The sequence below is a fragment of the Ovis canadensis genome, chromosome 2 (genome assembly GCF_042477335.2).
Source record: "Ovis canadensis isolate MfBH-ARS-UI-01 breed Bighorn chromosome 2, ARS-UI_OviCan_v2, whole genome shotgun sequence".
In the NCBI taxonomy this organism is placed as follows: domain Eukaryota; kingdom Metazoa; phylum Chordata; class Mammalia; order Artiodactyla; family Bovidae; genus Ovis; species Ovis canadensis.
The window spans coordinates 239289607-239307105 of NC_091246.1; the positions used below are offsets into that span (position 1 = coordinate 239289607).

Genomic DNA, 17499 nt, shown 5'->3' on the forward strand with positions numbered 1-17499 from the left:
AGAGTGTTCCCTGACTGAGTCTTCTATCATGGGTACTCCCATCATTTCTAATAATATCACTCTTACAGCTCTTGTCTGTATTACAGTTGCTTGTGTAAGTTACTTACTTAGCCATGAGCTTCTTTAGGACAAGGATACTCACTGAATGTTTACTGGCTGATCAGATAGGTAGATGAAAATGATTTGGTGACCCCAGGGTCTTTAGCCATGTTGACTAGTAAGATATTGTACCATAAATCAAACTAGAAAACATGAGTGGTTTAGAACAGAAGGTGATGAGAACCAAGGTTCTTTGGCTTCAAAATCAACACTTGATAACAACATCCAGTCAGTATATAAACTCAGGGGGGAACCCCAAGTTTGGAATTTTTAACAGAAAGGTTAAGTAGAATATGCACATTAATAGACTATATAATTTCAGTAGCTTTGGAAGGGGCCTTCAGGAGGCTGTCAGTCTTGGTGCCTCCGTCAGTGTAAGCATTGCTTCCCTGGCACTCCCAGTAGCACCAAAGTGCCAGTTAAGACGAAAGAAAGAAAGAAAGAAAGAAAGAAAGAAAGAAAGAAAGAAAGAAAGAAAGAAAGAAAGAGAGTGAAGTTGCTCAGTCGTATCCGACTCTTTGCAACCTCATGGACTGCAGCCTGCCAGACTCCTCCGTCCATGGGATTTTCCAGGCAAGAATCCTGGAGTGGGTTGCCATTTCCTTCTCCAGGGGATCTTCCTGACCCAGGATTGAACCTGGGTCTCCCACACTGCAGGCAGACTCTTTACCATCCGCACCACCAGGGTAGCCCATTTAAGGGGAGTCCAAAGAGTATTACAGTACAAGAAACTTCTGGTTGTTAAAAAGTTATTTTTTATTTTGTTCTTGGAATAGTCATGAGAGATTTCAGTTGAGCCCTATTCACCTGTGTGTATGTATATATATCATATACCACACTTTCATGAATCTTAATCCTGTAATGCTATCAAAAGCCTAAAGGTAATCTGTTCTTGAGGAACTCTCACTGGCTTCTGGGCATCACTGCTTTTTGCTATGTATCACAACATACTTAGTACTTTTTATATTTAGTACTAGAACTCTTGTCCAAGATACTTAAAAAGCCACATTTGCTTCCTTGCTGGAATGATTTGTAATTATATAATCAGACTTACAGTTTTAAGAGCTTCCCAACTCTCATGAAGGGATAACTAGAAAGTTTGGGATGGACATGTACACACTGCTATACTGAAAATGGATAACCAATGAGGACCTACCGTATAGCGCGTGGAACTCTGCTCAGTGTTGTGTCAGCCTGGATGGGAGGGGAGTTTGGGGGAGGATGGATACTTGTATATATGTGTGTATGGCTGAGTCCCTTCACTGTCAACCAAAACCATCATAACGTTGTTTTTTAATTGGCTATACCCCAATACAAAATAAAAAGTTTAATTAAAAAAAAAAAGAGCTTCCCAACTCTCTTAAGTCATTTTTTTCCTTTAGAAACTCTTACAGTTGAATTCATGCCTGTATTTTCTCAGATTTTTGTGAAATCTGTTCTCCTAAAGTCTAGAGTTTATAGTCCAAGCCTTTCCTCCCAGGATGTCATGAGCATGGAGATACCAAGATCACTTTCTCCTAGATTGGTCATAGTTTCTTCTTCTGGAATATTTAAAGATAAATCTTGAAGAAAATGGAAAAGTTTTACAGCAACTACTGTGAAAAACTTAATAGTGTTTCTTGGCAACATTGAAGACTGACTAAAGATCTATGGCATGAATTGACACAAAGCAAACTGACGTATTTTATTCCACTAATACCATAAACTAGCAAAGTTTGGCAGCTTTGAGGGCTGAGAAAGAGGAAGATGAATAGGTCAGTGCGCGTGCCACATGGGTGAAAAGCTTGGTGTTGAAGATGGGATTGTCCAGGCTTAATGTCATGGCACCACACATTTTAAGAGAGGGAATGGACAACAACTTGCATGGGAGAGGACTGGGTGAGGTGGAAGGAGGGGAAGGGGAGTTCTGATTGACGGCGCGTGTGGTGAGGAGGGAAGTGGTTGATGGGGAAGGGAACCGTTCTGGTATCTTCTTCAACTCTTGCCTTTGTACCCTTAACATTTCAGTCATCAGACCATCAGATACATTTGTTGACTGACAGAAGCAAATACTTTTACTCTTCTATTCAGGTTTCATAGATGCAACATTTCTTATGCAGTAGATATGAATTTAAGAGGTGGACATTACATTAACGTGTATTTAGGAAGATGAAACAATAACTAGGTTGGTAGAAAAAAACAAACAGGATACATTGGTTTGTTTCATGGAAGCATAGCCTATAAGATTAGTAAATTGAAAAATATCTCCATCCAGTCCTTCCCCCTGTGCAGAGTATTTCACCTTTTCAAGAGGATGTTCGTTGTCTGAAGACTCTCCTGGGGAAGAGGCTGTGTTACGTAATCCTGAAAACTTGTATTACCAAACTCAGACTTTGTAAGACCTTTTCAGGAGGAGTGACTCTATCTTGGCTGGTGGAAATGAAACAAATTAGTCTGAGGAGGGGGCTCTTTCTGTGTGACTGTTGGGCTCTACCTCGTGGCTTCTGAGGACTCACTTTGGAAAAAGCTATGTGTGCAACATTGAGAGAGCATCTTGGTCCAAACAGAGCAAAAGTGAAAGGAGTGGAAGAGAGTAGTCCTGATGTAGGCTTTGCTTCCGAGTCGTTCCCTCCTTGCACCACATGCAATCATTAACACTTCTTCCATGGTTGTCAGCTTCATCCGCAATCTTCTTGAAAATATTAAAGTATTAGAGAAGCTTAGCTACTATCAGCCTTCTCCTTTACCCCTTAAATGCTTTCAGCCTCCTCTTTGCTCCCTTCACATTGACGTTAAACTCTTTACTGTCAATCTTCTGGGCCTTCCCTAAAATCAAACGTTGTTGAGCCTTGCTTCTCTTCCGCATTTTATCATCACTAATCTGCCCAAGCTTTTTCTAAAATCCCCAGTTCCTTACTTACTGACTTTTGCTGCATCATAATACTGAGCCAGAAAAGGGGAAATGATGTGTTCTTTTCTCTTGATTTTAGAAAATAATACCTAAAATGATACAGCTCAAGTCTTTGCCACACTCTGTTTTCACTGGGTCTCGTTACTGAAGTTCCGAGCCCTAAATGCAGCCGTGTTTATTGTTTTCCACTTGCAGGTTCTCAGGGATCGGATACCATTGTGTCTGTTTGCATAGAGTTTCCAGCGTGGGCCAGTATACATGAAGGCGTGAGGGCAATAATGATAGTGACGATCACTGTAAGAGGGTAGGGCTGCCTTTCTGTGTGTAGCTGAGTTTTAAGGCTAAAACTTGATGAGCAGTTGTGATGGAAAAGGAGGATGAATGGCTTGCAACACCAGTGTTGACTGTTGCTTTTCCAGTTTTCTTTAAGGCCCAGGGGCCAATTTGTAGGACCTTCTTGTCTTAATTTCTCCTGCCTGTAGCTGGTCTTTTCCCTCGGTAAGGTTTTAATGGCACATTACCCAGAACAGTGAACCCTAAAAATGCTGATTTGTATAGAATGTTTACATGTACACATAGCTCCCAACTGTAAGGAGCTAGAAATGTTTCAGCTCTGTCCTGATTAATTTTATAGTAGGACCCAGTTGTCATGTCATGGATTGTGAATGGGAAGAGTATGTGTGGAAGAACTCTGGTGAATGAGAAAAATTGAGGTAGTTATCATTTAAATTATTCTAACTAGGAAAGCTTTCTCATATCTATTTGTTATTGCAGTAGCAAAATTTTTAGAAAATTTTAATTTTTTCCAGTATATATATGCTATAAACTTAATATTATTTAAAATATATACTATAGAAAGTGAGATATTTCCAGAATTTCATCCCCTGAAATAATCACTATTAAGGGTTTGGTATATATTTGTCTAAAATATTATTTTTAAAATATTTATTAACATCAATTGCAAAATGTGTTTCACAGTTAAAAGAATAAATGTAACATTTATGTGATTTTTGAGTTCTGGTATTTAAACCAACCCTTGAACTCACCACCCAAATTAAGGAATCTGTCACAATAGTGTTAAAACTCCCTGTGTGTTCCTCTCTATCCTAACCCCTAATGTTATCCCAAGAGGTAACCATTGTCTCAGACATATGCTATTCCTTATAATTTGCTCATATTTATGTCCCTGAAAGTGTTAGTTTTGCTTGTTTCTGAACCTTATAAAAAAATACAAATACAAGGCTACACATATTCTTCTTTGACTTGTCTTTTTTTTCTTTTAACATTATGTTTCCAAGATGCATTCATATATTTCATTCATTTTAATTCATAAAATTTCTATTTGCAGAAATATAATTTATTTATCTAGCAGTAAAGAGTAGGACTTGACTTAGCAACTGAACAGATGACAACAAATTACTAATGAGATTGAGCATCTTTTCATATATTTATAGTCATTATGTTTCCTCTCTTAGAGACTATCTCTGTGTCTTTACTCATATTTTTTCCACAGTTAATTTTTTGTTTAGATAATTTAGATTTACAGAAATTGCAAAAATGGTAGAATGTTCTTATATTCTTTACCTAGCTTTTCCTTATGTGAACATCTTATCATAGAATATTTGTCAAAACTAAGAAATTAACCCTGGTACAATACTATTACATAAAGTATAAAATTTATTCAGATCTTATCAGTTTTTCTACTAACCCGCTTTTTCTTTTCGAGATTCTGGTCCAGGATTCTACTTTGCAGTTGTCATGTCATTGCAGTTTTTCCAATTTGTGACCATTTCTCAGCCTTGTCTTCTATTTTGACAATTTTGAAGAGTACTGGTCAGGAGTTTTGTAGAGTGTTTCTCAGTTTGTGTTTGTCTAATGTTTTCTCATGGTTGGATTGAGCTTAAGCATCATTGAGAAGGATACCACAAAATGAAGTGCAGCATATCAGTGGGTACATGATATCAGTATGTATACTGGTGATGTTAACCTTGATCACTTGGCTAAGGAGCTATCTGCCAGAATCCCCAACTTTATTATTTTCCCTTATAAATATACTATTTAATATACTTGGGGTGATATTTTTGAGACTTTATAATTCTCTTTTCTTAAAATTTTACCCACTCATATTAGCATCTTTTAAAATTTGGCCTGTTTGTCATTTGATTTTCTGGAGTTAAAAAAATACCTAGAAAGTAACCTTTTAGCAGCTAATAATATGGAAAATACCTTTTCCTTGGTTTGTGAATTGTCTGTTCATGTTGTTAATGTTGACTTCTGAAAAGCAGGCACTTAAATTGCATTTTTTAGCTTTTTGGTGCTCGTGTGTAAAGTTATAATTAATTTTTTAAGTTATAATTAATTTTTTTGTGTTAATCCTTTATCCAGCCTCATTGCTAAATCCCCTTATTAATTTTAATACTTTGGATATAGTTTCCTTTGGATTTTTTCTGTAGGTAATCGTATCATTGGTAAACAGATTTTTTTCTTTCATTCAAATCCCTAAAATATTTCTTTTTCAAGTCTTCTTGAACTGGCAACTCATAATTAAAGAGGTGATATTTTTCACATCAGTAAGTAATGTCAGGTCAATTTTGAGTGAAAAAAATAGTAGCAGGCATTTTTTTTCTTGTTCTTAATTCTTTGATATGTTAATATTAGTAACTTTGCTAATGTGGCAGCTGGTTATTAAAGGACTCAGGTGTTTACTTAGGTCCACGTCATTGGGTTTTATTTGTTTGTATTTTACCATCTTCAGTTTTCTTTTCCTTTGGAGTTTCATGCAGGAATAGAGTACATTTTTCCCAGGCTCAAGAGCATTACTTTGTTTATTCATTCAACCATCTTTTACTGGGCTCTTAAGATGAACAAAGTCTCAGTGTAAGATACAGAAACAAAGAAATGTGTATTCCCTCTAGGATGATTCTCCTCATCTATTAATAAATAAGAGATGTACCTAAAACATTGTTAGACAGCTGGAAAGAGGCATGTTCCAGGAAGGAAATAGAACCAAAGGAGAGTAATAGTTCTGAGGAGCAAGAGCTGCTCTGGGGGAGGAATGGCTCCATGGCCTTGCTGCTGTTTTCTGAGGTGAATGAGCTTGTTTTGTTCTGTGGGCCTAGTTCAACATGGAAGTCATAAAGGAAGTGCCTTTAAGATAGAGATACATTGCTTAAGGAAGGAGCTGTATAGTCCTTTTATGCTCTAGAACCAGCAGTACCATGTCAGTATGTCATGGATTTGTTATTCAGTTGCCCAGTTGTGTCCAACTCTTTGTGACCCCATGGACTGCAGCACACCAGGCCTCCCTGTCCATCACCAACTCCCGGAGTTTACTCAAACTCATGTCCATTGAGTCGGGGGTGCCATCCAACCATCTCATCCTGTGTTGTCCCCTTTTCCTCCCACCTTCAATCTTTCCCAGCATCAGGGTCTTTTCTAAGCAGTCAGTTCTTTGCATCAGGTGGCCAGAGTATTCTAGGTTCAGGTTCAGCATCAGTCCTTCCAATGAATATTCAGAACTGATTTCCTTTAGGATTGATGGGTTTGATCTCTTTGTAGTCCAAGGGACTCGCAAGAATGTTCTCCAACACCACAGTTCAAAAGCAGTGCTCAACCTTCTTTATAGTCCAGCTCTCACATCCATACATGACTACTGGAAAAAATCATAGCTTTGGGTATATGAACCTTTGTTGGCAAAGTAATGTCTCTGCTTTTTAATATGCTGTCTAGGTTGGTCATAGCTTTACTTCGAAGGAGCAAGCGTCTTAATTTCATGGCTGCAGTCACCATCTGCAGTGATTTTGAAGCCCAAGAAAATAAATGTCTCTCAGTTTCCATTGTTTCCCCATCTATTTGCCATGAAGTGATAGAACCAGATGCCATAATCTTTGTTTTTTGAATGTTGAGTTTTAAATCAACTTTTTAACTCTCCTCTTTCACTTCCATCAAGAGGCTCGTTAGTTCCTCTTCACTTTCTGCCATAAGGGTGGTGTCATCTGCATATCTGAGGTTATTGATACTTCTCCTGGCAGTCTTTATTCCAGCTTGTGCTTCCTCCAGCCCGGCATTTCACATGATGTACTCTGCATAGAAGTTGAATAAGCAAGGTAACAATATACAGCCTTGATGTGCTCCTTTCCCAATTTGGAACCAGTCAGTTGTTTCATGTCTGGTATTAACTGTTGCTTCCTGACCTGCATACAGGTTTCTCAGGAGGAGGTAAGGTGGTCTGGTATTCCCATCCCTTTCAGAATTTTCCACAGTTTGTTGTGGTCCACACAGTCAAAGGCTTTGGCATAGTCAATAAAGCAGGAGTAGATGTTTTTCTGGAATTCTCTTGCTTTTTTGACGATCCAACAGATGTTGGCAATTTGATCTCTCCTTTTCTAAATACAGCTTGAACATCTGGAAGTTCTCGGTTCACGTACTCTTGAAGCCCAGCACAGAGAATTTTGAGCATTACTTTGCTAGCATGTGAAATGAGTGCAATTGTGCAGTAGTTTGAACATTCTTTGGCATTGCCCTTTTCTGGGATTGGAATGAAAACTGACCTTTTCCAGTCCTGTGGCCACTGCTGAGTTTTCCAAATTTGCTGGCATATTAAGTGTAGCATTTTAACAGCATCATCTGTTAGGATTAGAAATAGCTCAGTTGGAATTCCATTACCTCCACTAGCTCTGTTCATAGTGATGCTTCCTGAGGCCCACTTGACTTTGCATTCCAGAATGTCTGGTTCTAGGTGTATGATCACACCATCGTGGTTATTTGGGTCATTAAGATCTTTTCTGTACAGTCTGTGTATTCTTGCCACCTCTTCTTAATATCGTCTGCTTCTATTAGGTTCATACTGTTTCTGTCCTTTATTGTGCCCATCTGTGTATGAAATGTTCCCTTGGTGTCTCTACTTTTCTTGAAGAGATCTCTAGTCTTTCCCTTTCTTTTGTTTTTCTCTATTTCTTTCCATGTTCGCTTTGGAAGACTTTATTTCTCCATACTATTCTTTGGAACTCTGCATTCTTATGGGTATATCTTTCCTTTTCTTCCTTGTCTTTTACTTCTCTTCTTTTCTTAGCCCTTTATAAGGCCTCCTGAGGCAACCATTTTGCCTTTTTGCATTTCTTTTTCTTGGGAATGGTTTGATCACCCCCTCCTGTACAGTGTCACGAACCTCCATCCACAGTTCTTCAGACACTCTATCAGATCTAATCCCTTGACTCTGTTACTTCCACTGTATAATTGTAAGGGATTTGATTTAGGTCATACTTGAGTTGCCTATTGGTTTTCTCTACTTTCTCCAATTTAAACCTGTATTTTGTACTAAGGCGTTCATGATCTGAGCCACAGTCAGCTCCTGGTCTTGTTTTTGCTGACTGTTTAGAGCTTCTCCCTCTTTGGCTGCAAAGAATATAATCAGTCTGATTTTGGTATTGACCATCTGGTGATATCCATTTGTAGAGTCATCTCTCTGTGTTGTTGGAAGAGAGTGTTTGCTATGACCAGTGAGTTCTCTTGGCAAAACTCTGTTAGCCTTTGCCCTGCTTCATTTGGTACTCTAAGGCCAAATTTGCCTGTTATTCCAGGTATCTAGGAAATGGCAACCCACTCCAGTATTCTTGCCTGGAGAATCCCAGGGACGGGGGAGCCTGGTGGGCTGCCGTCCATGGGGTCACACAGAGTCGGACACGACTGAAGCGATTTAGCAGCAGCAGCAGCCAGGCATCTCTTTACTTGAACAACAACAATAAAGTTGGTTTTTAAGAGAATGGGCCAGACATTTTGATGTAACATTGAGTCATATTGTCCTAAAGCAACTGTTTCCATCTTTGCAGACAGTGAATGAAAGACAGAAATTACTTAGAACGTTGGAATATTTGAGCTCTAACAGATGAAAGTTACTTTCAGAATTCATATAAAATAAAATTTACAACCAAAATAAAAATATAAAATAGATCCTTCTGTTAGAGGAAAATATACAGTGTATAAATCTATTCTCTACTAGATTCTGCTTTTGTTTAGATCCTAAGACATGATGGATTTTAGAGTGGCAGCAGAATTTATAAGTAGGCAGCATATGATTCTTTCTGGGGCATCTAAGTTCTGAATGCATCTAAGTTTAATGCTGACCTGTTAGATTTTTATCTCCTGCAAGCTGTTCAGTCTATGCTGCTATCACATACATCTCAAGTGAATATCTGTAATAAATTATTTAAATATGGCACTTGAGAAATGTTTTCTGGAACTTAATAAAAATAAATATTAATTACTACTAATAGAAACTTGGAGTCATTGATCACAGTTGGAGGCCCTAATCAAAACATAATTTCGTGTTTATGAGCCATGTTCCAATTTCAATGAACAATTCAAGATTCTTTGGACTTAGAGCCTGGTGAAAAAAAATTGCCAGAACACAAAGCAAGAATAAAATTAAATGAGATGAAAGACACAGTGTTTTTTTCTTTAAATGTCAGCAAAGGGCTGATGATTGCAGTGACTTGTTCTGACACATACTAGGTCCATCATCACCTGCTTACTTTTGTCCTTTCCTTTCACCGTCTCACCCCAATGGAAGTGGATCCAGCACTAAGCACTAGTCTTTTTAAATTTTATTAATGTTACATTTATTAATATGATACAGTAACATTATATATTGTTATTTTTTAAAACTTAATTTGACAACCAGGTGTCTAATTATTTTGTATTAAACAGCTTCTTACCAAGAATGGCACAACGTATAATACTTTCTAGTATTTTTTATGCAACTTTGCTTTGTTTTTGCAATGGTTTCTTTAGCAGATTTTCACCCGATTCGTAGCCATAGTCATAATTGTGCTTATATACTTATCTATAAAGATAGAGCATAGGAAAATACTCTGAGAGCAGAATAAGTACAAAACAAGAAACTATGTTGAAATACATAGAAATAACATATGTGTGCATGATACAGATGGAAAAGTCAGTGAGGATGACTCGGCAGACATTTACAAAACACTTGTTTTCGTCCGAACATAAGGCTCAGTGCAGAACTGTGAGCGCTAGTCTTCTTTTGGAAAATTTCTCTGTCTCTCAGGAGGCTGTTGTTCTCACTTAGTAGTCTTTCAGAAAGGGTTTGTGAGAAGTATATTCCCTGAGTTCTTGCCTGTTAAAAAAAACCCAAAAACTTCATCTTTAAGTCCACAAACTTCAATGATAATTTTCTGTATTAGTTTTTCCTGAGACATAGTATACCATGTCTGTAAAATTTCTTTGATTTCAGGGAAATAGTCTTAATGATATTTTTGAAAACACTTTCTGTTTCACATATGTAGTTCCTTCCTTCAGGAATATGAATCATGCCAAAGTGTGTTCTCCTTCACCTGCCTTTCATATGTGTTTTCCTTATAATCTTTTCACACTCTTTGTATATACTTTCTAATTTCATTTTTCCCCACTTCTTCCAGACTTTTCTCTGTGACTCTTGTTTTTTTCAAATAGTGTCAGTTCTTCATTAATTTTATTTTTCCTTTCTACTTATTTCCTATTTCCTAGACATAGTTAGAGAACTAGAAATCACACTAGTTTTTATTTCCTTTTGTGAAATTTATGTCTTATGCACTTGGATCTTTACTTTGAGCTGTTCTTTAGTGGTGATATTTTCATAAAATTTTTGAGTTCTTGCTAGCATCTTTGGTCAAATGAGTAATTTATGTGTCTGCATGCACGTAAACTATGTTTTATTCTTCTCCCATTTCTCTTGCCTGTTTCTTCCTTTTTACATGAAGTATTTTTTTTAATAGAACACCTGGAATGGCTCCTCTTCCTGCCTCCCACTCCATCTTTAAATAATGAGTTCTTAGATTTTAGTGTTATATTTTTAAAGTTGGATATTACAGAATGCCTTCTGTTCAGGCATTTAAGCCCTCCATTACAAGCATAAGATAATCAGTTTTGACCACTGCAACCTCACCGAGTAGGAATAGGATGGCCACTGTGTTTTAAGGCGGCCTCACAAAAACTAAGACTCTTACCATGTCTCAGAATGTGTTTCTTTCATATTCTCTAATAAATGCTATAAGATCTGCTTTGTTGTTTATGCTTCTCCCAGAAACTGTGTATGCTGTTGGATTATATGTATGGTTAATTATTTTACATAGTTTTTAATACTATGGGGAGAATCATGTGAAATTGTGTTTTCTAGGCAAAACATGGTCAAATATATTGGTAATTTCATGTGTCTCAATATATGATTATCTTCTTTACATCATTACTTGCTACCCTTGAATCCTTATTTCTGAATCATCTCTCAGCTAACTTGAATTGCAAATAGTTTTTTTAGAAAATATTTTTTCGCTGTGTCTGGTCTTAGTTGAGGCAGAAATTCTTAACTACAAAATATTGAATGAGATAATATAATAAGCTTGAACAGTATTTGATAAATCTATGGATTATGATGCTTATATACCAGGGTGGGTAGAACAAATGAAGACATCAAGCCAAATCCAGAATTAGTGTTTCTTTTAATGGAGAAAGATTATTGCCCTCTCCATCAGAGGAGAGCTCAGCGAACTTCATCTGCCTTTACCAGGTTGGTGGGTCCTCCTGCCATGGTTCTGTATTAGAGGCTCAGAGTTGGACACAACTGAGCGACTTCACTTTCACTTTTCACTTTTCATGCATTGGAGAAGGAAATGGCAACCCACTCCAGTGTTCTTGCCTGGAGAATCCCAGGGACGGGGGAGCCTGATGGGCTGCCGTCTCTGGGGTCGCACAGAGTTGGACATGACTGAAGCGACTTAGCAGCAAGTGTGGTGGCCTGGTTGGCATTGGTGAGAGGAAGCTCATGTGTGGAGCTCATTTCCTGCTACCAGGTACTTTGTTCTGATGCCAGTTGAGCAAACACTGCAGTGCCTGGGGAAGGGGGTTGGTTGACATTTTCAAGGTAGAACATCTTGCCCCCACAGTGAGAATCTTATGCTGAGCATTCTCATGGAACACAAATAGCTATGCTCTAGGCCCATTTCTCCATGTCTGTCCCTCAGATGTCTTTGTCACCAGTCCTCCAATCTTTCTTCTTTCAGGTCCCTATCCATCTGGCTAAACTTGTAGCCACTGCCCATCAGGCCATCTTTCCTCAGCCAAAGTAGACCATGGATGTATTGCTTCAAGTTCTACCTGCAGGGAGGAAGTTTCTGCTCCACTGTCTTTTCAGAGACCATCCCTTAGAATGGATATACTACCAGAGTCCACTTATGATTCATGACAATGAAAGGTCAGTTGGAACTAGGCATCCAAGGTATTCAGACCTTTCTGCATCTTCCTGTATCTTGTATTTCCTAATCTTGTATTTCATATATATATATATATGAAATATATATCATATAACATATATCTATATATACATATATACATATATACATATATAGATAAATATATATGGTTTGGTTCTCTTGAGGCTTACTCTTTCTGATGTATTCCTACTTTTCATGTAAGAGACTTAGTGAGACTCTGAATTTAATGATGGTAGTGATTTATCACCCTTGATTTTTGTTTATTTGCTGTCTTAGCCTGGAAGCTGCAATAGACTCAGAAAACATTTTTGATATACGTAGGAAGTCACTGAGTTTCCATCTTAGCCTGAAATTAAGACTTTAGAGGTTGAGCACATAATTCTTTTGTTTCTATCCTCTTGGTTTTCCACATCTCTCACTGTTTCTGTGAGCTTTTGGTATCTTTCCAAAAAATTTCTTTTCAAACCAGAGTTAGTTTCTCATGCTTACACCAAGAACCAGACAAACATGTTCGTATTGGGAAATGGATGTAGAGAACAGAACCTTAGGAACTTTGAGAATAATTAATTCTTTAAGTGGGTTGGACATAACTCATGTCCCACTTGATTTTCAAAATACTAATCAGTCTCCAAAATGTCTTTTAAACTTAAAAGGCATTGACAACAGGTTTCCCAGATCCTCAACAGGAACTTCATTCTAGTGAATGAGGATAATACACAGATAATAATGTTGTCATTTTGAAAATTAGTGAGACCTGAGTTTTTAACTATCTGGATCCTTGGTTGCAAAATAGGAGAAAACAACTGTGGTTGAAAAAGGAATTTATGAGAGGGATATTGAAGGGTTCATAGTAACAGTGAGTCTTGAACGTCCTGAGAAAGTTATGGGAAGGAACAAAGGCCAACCTGGAAAGCCAAGAACAAGGTCTAGCCATTGTCTTTTATCAGGATTAGTTTGGCCACGATGGCAGTGGTTCTTACCACTGGCAAGACAGCATTGCTACTGGGCACTGCTACCAGCACTGCTTTCACTGGCAGCCCTGTAGCCACCATGAATGAATCCTAAGCACCCCTTTGTCTTTGTGTCACTGTCTTCCCATTCAAAGCCTTGAGCTGAAGCAGAGTCTTAAGTAGGAGGCTGCTCATTTCTGTAATGGGAATTATACTCCTTTGGCCCACTTACTCGCAGTGTGGAAGTCTTTCTAATTTGCATTCCTTTTCTTCATTTTCTTGCTTTATGGTTCTCACTGGGACTTTTGATACCATGTTTGGTACTATTGGTGAACAGTACCAACTGAACCAAAGAGAGTGAACTTGTTTTCTTCCTGATCTTGAGGAAAGCATTTAGACTTTCATTGTTAAATTGAGGATGTTCCTGTTCATTACTCATTTGCTGAGTGTTTTGATCATGAATAGACGTTGAATTTTGTCAAAAATTTTTTTTATTCTGTTGAGATGATTGTGTTTTTTCATTGTTTACTAGCTGAGTAATTAAATAGATTAAATTTTTGAATGTCAGACAGATCTTGAATTATTTGGCCCTTTTATATATTGCTGAACTCTGTTTGGTAATATTTCATAAGAATTTTAAGTCTGTTTTTCATGAGGGATATTGATCTCATGAATCTTTTGCCTCATTTTGGTATCAGAGTAATTCTGGCTTCATAAAACTAGTTAGGAAGTGTTCCGTCCTATTCTATATTCTGAAAGAGTTTGTGTGAAATGAGTATTAATTCTTTTGTAAAGACTTGGTAGCATTATCCAGTGAAACCATTTGGGCCTGCATTTTGTCTTTGTGGAAACATTTTAAACTGTGAATTTGGTTTCTTTAGTAGATGAAGGGATATATAGTGTTGGTATCTCCTTGACTAGTCTTAGGCAGTGTGTGTCTTTCATGGAATTTATCCATTTCATCCAAGTTATTTGATTTATTGGCCTAAAGTCATTTATAGTTCCCTTATTATTATTTTAATGCTCAAAAGATCTATAATAATGGTCCCTCTCTCATTCCTGACATTGGTAACTTATTCCTTATTTTTCTTGATCAGTCTCACCAGAAACTTACCTATTTTATTTTCTTTTCAAAGAATCAGCTTTTGATTTTATTGGTTTTCTTTATTGTTTATTAATTTTCTAGTCATTGATTTTTATTTCTTTATTATTTCCTTCCTTCTGCTTACCTGGGATCTAATTTGCTTTTCTTTTTTCAGTTTTTTAAGATAGAAGTTTAGTTCACTGACACATTTCTTTTTGTGTGTGTGTGTGTGTGATAAAGTTTTATTAAAGTTTAAAGGAGATAGAGAAAGCTTCTGACATAGGCATCAGAAGGGGGCAGAAAGAGTGCCCGCTTGTTAGTGTTAGCAATGAAGTTATATACTCTCCAGTAAATCCAAAGAATGTCTGGAGGTTGTAAAGACCTCACCAGACCTACTCCCATAATTTACATTTTAAGAGAATAGAATTAGCCAGAAGGTTTAATCTAGAGACTGTCCTCAGGCAGAATACATTGTTGTTATATAATCCTTGTTTTGTAATATGAGCATTTAAAGCTGTAGAATTTCCTCAAAGCACTGCTTTAGCTGCATCTCACAAATATTGATATATTGTATTTCATTCAGTTCAAAATATTTTCTAATTCTCTATTTATTTCTTCCTTAACCCATGGGTTGTTTAATTTTCGTATATTTGTGAATCTACCAGATAGCTTTCTTTCATTTTTTTCCCATGTATTTTTGCTGTCTTTGGCTTTTTGATGTGATTTGTGGGAAATCACCACCTACCTTTGAGAAGAAGGCACTGGTCTGAGCCACCATAGTATGTGAAATGCCCGCAGGCTGCCTCAAGCCTGTGCTGGTGGGCAGGTGTATGTATCAGCAGTGGGCTGCTCTCTCTTGGCTGGCATATGAGAAGTGGGGCCAACCGTTCTACCACCACTGCCATGTTCCAGTATTGAGGCCGAAAATGTGTTAAAAGTCTGCATATAAGGCAACCACATCCCCAGTCCTCCCATACCACTGTGTACCTGTGAACTCTAGTAGCCAGGCATCTACCCTTATATAAAGAAATGGAATCTTCTTCAAAGAAGTCAAATGGTCCCAGAGAAGGCCCTAACGCCAAAGTTAAACTCCTTGCAGGAATTACTGAAGTTAGATTCCTAGGTCACCCTGGTAGATGAATAGACCTGTGCAGTGGAGGAGGTAGCCAACTCTGGTCTCCTCAACTCTCTCAACAAAGGCAGCTGATTTAAGACTCATGTTGTATTTCCTATTGACTATCAGCATTCACCACTTAACTTTAGACTTGGCTGTATGTGGCATGCCAGTATTTACAAGAATGGAGAGTTACCAGTTTTGGTGTTTGTGTAGATGACCCACAGATAAAGAGTAAGATCAGTCCTCTAAAAGATGGAACCCTATGCATAGTGACAGGACTGTCCTGTTCAATAGAGTCTTATTTTTAATGGACCAGGACACTAAAATGTGAAGGTCATTTGCTGGGTGACTGGATTAAAGATAATTTCAGTTTTCTTCTTGTTGTATTTCTATCTTTTCTATTAATAACTTCTCTAAAGTGAATATATATAGCTTTTGTGTTCAGACAAAACGTCTTAAACCATTAAGGCAAAAATTAGTAGAATTGTGAAATAAACGAAAACATCAGATCTGATCTAGTGAGCATGACGTAAGGTATAGTCAGTGTGAAACTAGTGATTTAACAGCAAACTGGGTTGATCAGAATTGTCTCTTAAGGTGTTTACAAGAGAAGCAATTGACAAAAGCTTTCACTTCTCCACGATGAACAACTGCAGGAGTCACACAGACGGTTGTCTGGCCCTTCTCCGTGGGTCACCATTCCTGAGGAAAGGTAACAGTACACTGTAATCACAGCGTTAACAAGACATGAGTATCCTAAGCTCTTCAGCTTGGCCCCCTGTTCATCCACTGGTGATGGTGTTCCTGCTGGGGCAGGGACAGGAGAGTCTGAAAGACAACCTTAACTTAAGAGAGGAGACAGGTTGCCCGCGTTCCATTACTAACACAGTCTTTCCTGTCCGTCCTGTACACAGGCAGCTGGCGAAGAGTCTTGGGCAGGCTGGTGAAATCGAGCCTGAAACAGAAGGGATACTTACAGAATATGGTGTGGATTTCTCTGATTTCTCTTCAGAAGTTTTAGAATGCCTCCCTCAAGGCCTGCCTTGGACAGTTCCACCAGAGGAACTCAGCAGGAGAAGAGATTTAAGGTAAATATCTGAAACCCTTTAAAGAACGACACGTTTTCTACCTTTCTGTCTTCTGACTTAACTTTCTGAGGAGCTGGTCTCAGGTGTTGCCATCTTTCCACCAACACTCAAGTTCCGTACAACTGAACTCAAGTGCTCGTGTACCAGAGGTTGGCCAGTGATGCCTTGTGAGCTAAACCTAGCCTATTGCTTGTTTACTCACAGCCTTGAGCTAAGAAGGCTTCCTAGGTGGCTGAGTGGTAAACAATCCACCTGCCAATGCAGGAGACACCAGAGAGGTGGGATCCAACCCCGGGTCGGAAAGATCCCCTGGAGAAGGAAATGGCAACCCACTCCAGTATTCTTGCCTGGGAAATCCCATGGACAGAGGAGCCTGGTGGGCTACAGCCCATGGAGCTGCAAAGAGTCAGACATGACTGAGCACACTTGCATGCACTTGTGAGCTAAGAATGGTTTTTATATTTTTTCATGGTTGAAAAAAATTGAAACAATAATTTTTTATGAAAATTATATAAAATTCAAATTTCAGCATTCATAAAGTTGTCCTGAAACTTAGCCATGCTTATTTGATTATATATTGTCTTTGGCTGTTTTTTTGCAATACAATAGCAGGGTTGAATAGTTGCAACAGAGGCCATATGGCCTGCAAAGCCTAAGATATTTGCTGTCTAGCCCTTTATTGAAAATGTGTGCTGACTCTTCTTCTAGACCATTCTAACTTCAATGGGTACACTTGCCACCTTCTTTTCTCATTGCTAAGCCCCATAGGTCTGGTCCAATAAATACAGTGTTATCTTGTTAGAAGTGCCCTCCTTTATATGGGCCTCTTCAGGCACAGAGCAAAGGATTCAAGACTTCTGTGCTTGGAGCTTCACTTTAAAGCTTTACTTTTAGGTCTGGAATTTGTTGGAAAGTACTTTTGTGGTATTTTTTTAAACAACATCTTCTTTGAAGATGTTTCTTCATTGTGGGATGTTAGTTCTTTTCTGATATTTCTCTTCAGAATTT

The 17499-nt window shown here is 38.0% G+C and overlaps 1 protein-coding gene across 6 annotated transcripts in view; it reads left to right on the forward strand.

Annotated features, from left to right (window-relative positions):
- Window positions 1-17499, forward strand: part of DIS3L2 (DIS3 like 3'-5' exoribonuclease 2) — a 358321-nt gene that overhangs the window by 154231 nt on the left and 186591 nt on the right. For 5 of the 6 annotated variants that reach the window (XR_011254705.1, XM_069578628.1, XM_069578629.1 and 2 more), the window contains one exon: window positions 16318-16491. Coding sequence is in view for 5 of the 6 variants with exons in the window: in XM_069578628.1 (XP_069434729.1) it covers window positions 16318-16491 (174 nt within the window). In the remaining variant the exon portion in view is untranslated. Of the gene's footprint in view, window positions 1-12042; window positions 12142-16317; window positions 16492-17499 lie in introns of those variants that run through there. The other variant, XM_069578632.1, reaches the window with a different exon arrangement.